This window comes from Pinus tabuliformis, chromosome 3_2, assembly GCF_031772625.1.
Source record: "Pinus tabuliformis cultivar Carrire ecotype Pingquan chromosome 3_2, CPIR1, whole genome shotgun sequence".
Lineage (NCBI taxonomy): Eukaryota > Viridiplantae > Streptophyta > Pinopsida > Pinales > Pinaceae > Pinus > Pinus tabuliformis.
Window position 1 is genome coordinate 268,062,187 of NC_142302.1, and position 6,000 is coordinate 268,068,186.

General features: G+C 37.5%; 1 protein-coding gene across 1 annotated transcript; it reads left to right on the top strand.

Annotated features, from left to right (window-relative positions):
- The first annotated feature begins 370 nt into the window (after positions 1–370).
- Positions 371–1,099, top strand: LOC149180685 (uncharacterized). The gene has a single exon (XM_089413958.1). It carries the CDS (start codon positions 371–373, stop codon positions 1,097–1,099), a length of 729 nt encoding a protein of 242 aa, XP_089270084.1.
- Positions 1,100–6,000: the final 4,901 nt, after the last annotated feature.

A 6,000-nucleotide genomic window follows, 5' to 3' on the forward strand; every position in this document is an offset into this window, starting at 1 on the left:
CTTGCGGCAAAACCCTTGTCGAGGATCCAGCTCCAAACCCTCCTTCGTCTGCTTCTAGCATACCCTCGACGGACCGTCTCTTGGTCTCAGCTGCTCTGGGGCCTGTCTCATCTGCTCCCCTGTCCTCTGCAGCTCCCCCACTGGGAAATTTTACTGGGATTGGACCTATCCCGGGGATATTCGCCTCCATACCATCGATGACCGCAGTGGATTCTAGGGCTTCCCCTACATCGGCGACTGCTCATACAGCCTCGGCTCCGGAAACCTCTGCTGCAAGATTATTTGGGGTTTCAAAAAAAAGAGGTTCTTAAAGCTTCGGACCTGCGAGGTTTTCCTCAATCTCACCGAGGACACTCAACTTCTGGACTCCATGGATATCGCGGAGAAAGTGCTTGTGGGCCAGGTTCGTGGCCGACATTACAGTGTGGAGAAGCTTCAACAATGGACCTCGGAAGTCTGGGGTCATCACCTGAAAGATCCCCCAAAGGTACAGACATTTGTAAAGGGTTGGTTTGCTTTGCGATTCAGCTGTCTTGCACATACCAACTGGGTACTGTCCACGGTCTGGCACATAGATCAGGCACCTGTATTTCTTCGAAGATGGATGCCATTGTTTGATCCGGAACGGGAGAGGGTTGATGCTGGACCTATCTGGGTGTGCCTCCCAGGGCTTCCTCTTCATTTCTGGATGGAGGATGTCTTCAAGAGGATTGGAAATGCCCTTGGCATCTATCTCACATATGATGACTCTTTTCAGACTACGGGGCGCATGGCATTTGCCAGGATACTGGTTCACCTGGATCTCTCTGATGGTTTACTAGAGCACATAAACATTCGGTGGAGGAATAATGATAGGAGACAGATTCTGGATTATGAGGGGGTGCCATTTAGATGCAGGCATTGCCACAAGGTGGGACACCTGTATAAAGATTGTCCTCTTATTGGCAAGGCTAACAAACAAAACCCGGTTCAGGAAACTGTGGCACAGGAGCCCCCTTCACAGGAGAAGCAGCCACAGAATATGGAACCTACAGAGGAGATGGACGAGATGCAGACGACCCTGACAGACAAGAATGCGGCCCCTCCACAGACCAATTAGAAGAAGCGTGGCAGACCTCCCCATCGTCCACCTCCACCACCTCCTGCTTGTACTAGGGCGTCCACCGAGGGCTCTCTTTCTCCGGGGAACAGAATGGGGCTGCTGACAACTTATCCAAAGAAGCTGCGATTGGGTAGCTGGGCATTTGGATGATCTGAGAGATTCATGATGGAATTCACTATCAATATTACCATCGGCCTTTTATGGACATACAAGCTTAATTTTTGCTTATTTTTTTGCAAACATAAAAACATTTATTTTTTGTGTATATATTTATTGTCGGATAGTTAAACAGTTTCTATTACTATTGGTTTACAGTCTTATATATTGCTGCCTCCCTGCGTGGATAAAGGCAAAAAAATTTTGATCTTTGTTAGTTGTTGATAGTCATGTCCTGGATATGATCTGAATATGCACATATGCATCTACAAAATGTAATTTCCTTTTATTAATGAAATTACGATTTTTCCTTAAGGGAAAAAAAACTTAGTAATTGTTAAGGCTTAAGCACATGTTTTCAAATTATTCATAACATTGGTCATCCAAAAACTTTAAAAACAAACAAAACATTTTAGATGCTCTGGCATGACTAACTGACCTAGAGTCGTCTCAGAGGAAAACGACTTCCCCTGAACCTTTTTTGATGGTAGTGACCAATTTTAGCAAGGACACGAGAATCTTCAATACAAATGTGGTGTTTAGTTTTCACAGAATGTTTAGCCACAACTAAAGAATGAGAATGATTATGGTTGACGTTATTCAAGTGATCCTAAACTCTAAGTTTTATTGAGCTACCAATTTCACCCATGTAACGTTTCCCGTTAGAGCACAAGATCAAGTAGACATCTTTCATGTTCAAAGGGTCAATGGGGTCCTTCACATAATTAAGGAAGCCTCAAATAGTGTTTAGGAGTTTGAAGGTAGCATACATGTTATTTTACTTTTTTTTATTTCACTTAGTTTTTAGGGAAGAAAAGATGATGGTAGAATTTAGGTCAATTTATGAAAATTTCTATGTAGTATTAAGAAAGAACAACCCATCTTCCATATTATATATAACTGAAAAAGGTGGAGTTGTTGTTCTCTTAGATATTAAAAAATTACATTAGCCATGAGAAATATAGTTAGATCCATGGTAGAAGGCTGTCAAAAGGGTGAGGACATTGATCTCAATGCCTCAAGGTTGTGGCGTGCAAGTACCATGGGTAATTAAGGAGGAGCTTGAGTGTATATTTTGAGAGCATCAACAATGTTGGTTGCCTATTATAGGTTTATTTTCCTTATAAATGCAGTGAGGATTTAAGTAGATTTCCATTCCAGATTATGCTTAATCATTACTACAAATTAGTGAGGATTTAACCATGGAAAGACAAACATTCTGGTTCATGATTAAGTGTTTATTTATTTATTATTATTCCAATATATCTTACAGTGTAACAATAGATTTTATAGTATATAAGAAATAATGATAATACACCTAAATGTTTAACAATGGTTTCACAATAAATTTAGAACCATAACAACAAATACGAATGTACATTCAGTTTTAACTATGCTTTGATATCATATATGCTAGCCCAAATTTCAAACATAATTAGGCATAAATTATATACAAAAATTCAAATAAAAAGCTAATAAATGTAAATAAGATTTCATTTAAATTACATAATCCCTCCTTGTAGGGGATGATGAAAACATACCCATGAGATGAAGAGCTTGATTCACTTACAACTTATTAGAGATCAAATTTACATGCATTTGTCTCTAATCTAGTAAATCACAACCAGTGTGTTGGGGATGAATTTCCACCCAATTATAAGCTTAGTTGCACTATGCCTTTCTATAGTTGTCAGTCTATGGATCCATATCTAGTCTTAGTAATGCCTATAAGGATGTGGTACTCTACTACTCATTGTTAAATGAATATAATTATTATAGAAGTCATTTCTTTATCATTCTTTCACTAATATTTGAAAGTTTGTATTGAGAACCAACTTTTAGAATTTCTACTGAGAAAAGCTTATTTCACATACTAATTATATAGTCCAATACTCTCTTATTTAATTTTTGCTCACAAAGGTTTATCCAAACAATTAATCTCAACGCAATGTCATTATATATATAAATTCATATATAAGTTTAAGTCAAAATGTTTCATTCTTATCTACACAACAATATCACACTTAAATTGTCACACCATCTTAATTTTAGACTATTCTTTCTTTTACAAACAACTAAACCTATGAATATTTATATGGCTCTCTTTAACATTTGGATATTACATTTGGTACATTATTTCTTGGTTTATCATAAGGTCCTCTTGCAACCCTTATTTTAAAAAATGGACCTTAGTCCAATCCACATCATTGGTTATGTATACAATATTGACATGGACAATTATTTGTGGCTTTTCCACCATACTTCAACCATTTTTAGCATATGTAATACTTTAATGGTTCACCAATGTATGCAATATGTTCCCCTTGATTAAGTTTCTTAACTTTGAATTATGATAATTGGACGCATATATATAATGTTTTGGTTTCGTTGTTCCCTTTTTGACGTGGAATTATTCGAATATACATATGAATTACATATGTTATTGGCACCCTTCTGGATTGTTCTACATTCAAGCGGGAAGCCTGTCCCACCTACCACGTATATGGTAATTGGTTGACTTAACCAACGACTTAGATTGGTAGTTGTTGAATCAACGATTAAGATTATAGTTAGGGTTTCATTGTAGGTTAATGACCTTTATTGGTTATTGTTGTGTCATTTAATTCCTCATCTTTTTCTTATGTTGCTTCTGTGGCTAGGGTTTCATTCTTGTTTTCAACGGTGACAACTCTTTTCATCGAGACCATACCAACAGGTGTATTCAAGTTACCTTCCTTAGGCATGTTTCCTCCATCCATCACTAAATGCCAATTGACTCTATGCTCTGTAGAGTGGAGTTTATTTCCACCTGAGATGCGTCAACACCCTTCCGAAGGTAAGAATTAACTCTCATAGTAATTGTGAGCTTCAATTTTTTCCCAAGTTACAATTAAGTAGTATAAATAAAAGTTGGCTCACTACTTATGTTCTTGTAGGTTTTTCAGGTGTGTTTCATGGGTCTTAAGGCCACAAATATTTGCATCCACATACTTCCTCTAGGGGGAACTGAAAGTGATTCCTCCAACATGTTCTTGGAATCCAAAACCAGGTAATTATTTTTCATAGATTTTGTTGTGGGAACATTCTACTTTGCCTTCAAATACATTTGGATCTTAAATCACTTCTACTCCTGTTCGACTAACATTTAAACTTTTCAGATTATTTCATAGTTACTAGAGTTACAAGGAAATATTTTTCTTTTGCTTCAAACCCTAGGGTTTTCCCTGCTATAAGAAGGGTATTTTTTTTTCTGTCATAATTTATGTCAAAATTCATTCAGGGTGATTTGGGTTTTATTTACCAGAACATTTCTTTTCTTTCGTTTGCCTACTTGAATAATCCTAAGCTTGTTATGCAAAGTTTTCTCTTTATGTTATTATCCCTCTTTGATTTCCATTCTAGATAACCACAAAAATTATAGTCTTAATGTATATGTGCCATAATAAAGTGTTTTGTGTTCAATTCTTTTGCTAATTGTTCTAGTTATAGCCCTAAACATTCCCTTATATATTTGTTTAGTTTTTCCTTTGGTTTTCTCATTTAACCATTCTTCTCCTTTTTATTATGCAAAGGAAATTTTTCTAGAGATATCTCAACGATCATACAAGGTAATGACCTAAGTTCACCTTGAACAAAACATCTAATTCATATATTCATTAGTTTTACATACCTTTTTTTTTCAGAGAGAAAATCAAGATATATTATATTAAGAAAATATAATGAGCAAGTACATATAAAGCCAAAAACAATTCGGCCTGCTGATGCTGAGAATTGTGGACTGTAAATGCTAGAAAAATAGGGCCTGCAACATGGTTGAGCTGAAACAAAATCCATATGAGAATATCCAGAATTACAAAACATATCCTTGATAAACATTCGAAAAGGAAGGAAGGTTCCTGGTGGAGAAAGTTCCTCATGGAGCACAGAAGAGAAAAACTATATGAGAAGAAAAGAAGACCCTGTAAAAAAGAAAACATGTGGAGAAGAGCCAAAAATTTTCAAGTCTGACCAAGCATAGCAAGGATATGAACCAGCGTAGAGGCAATAGGGGCCTTGGAATCCTGGAAGATGCAGGCATTCCTCCATTTCCAGAGACACCAACACGTGTTGATGAATAAAGATCTCCATTCTGGACGCTGGGCACTCCACCACATGAATCCATCCTGAACAGAAGAGAAAACCAGGTGAGGAAAACCATGAGATGCGAAGAGATCATACCAGATTTGCGTCGATGATGGACATTTAAAGAACATGTGGACATTATTTTCTGAAGCCTGACGACACATAACACATCTGCCTGGACCCGACCATCCCTTTCGTTGAAGGACCTCCCATGTGAGGATCTGATTAGAAAAAATCAACCACGAAAATAAGATTGCCTTGAGCGGGCTGGAGGCTTTCCAGAATTTCGTTGGAAAGATAGGAGAGGATCGCGGCTGTAGATTTGACAAAGCAGCTTCATATAAATCCTTTACACGTACTGGCTGAGCTGAGTTCGATATAGACCATACCAGTTCATCTTTATACCCTGTCTGTTTTATACCTTTATCAGAGAAGAACTTGACCGCCGATTCCCAAATCTGACGCAGAGAGAGAGGCAGACGAAGATCCTCTGCATCCTTCCAGATTGGTGAGGTTGAGTTCCAAGACAGAATCAATGAATTCCAAGTGAAGTGACCCCTTGTATGCAGATATGAAATAAGATCGGGAGTGAGCATTGTTTCCAAACCAAAAACCGTTGA

Bases quoted from the DNA above. Each gene is read 5' to 3' on its own strand.
- LOC149180685 (XM_089413958.1), top strand. From the start codon at position 371: ATGGATATCGCGGAGAAAGTGCTTGTGGGCCAGGTTCGTGGCCGACAT.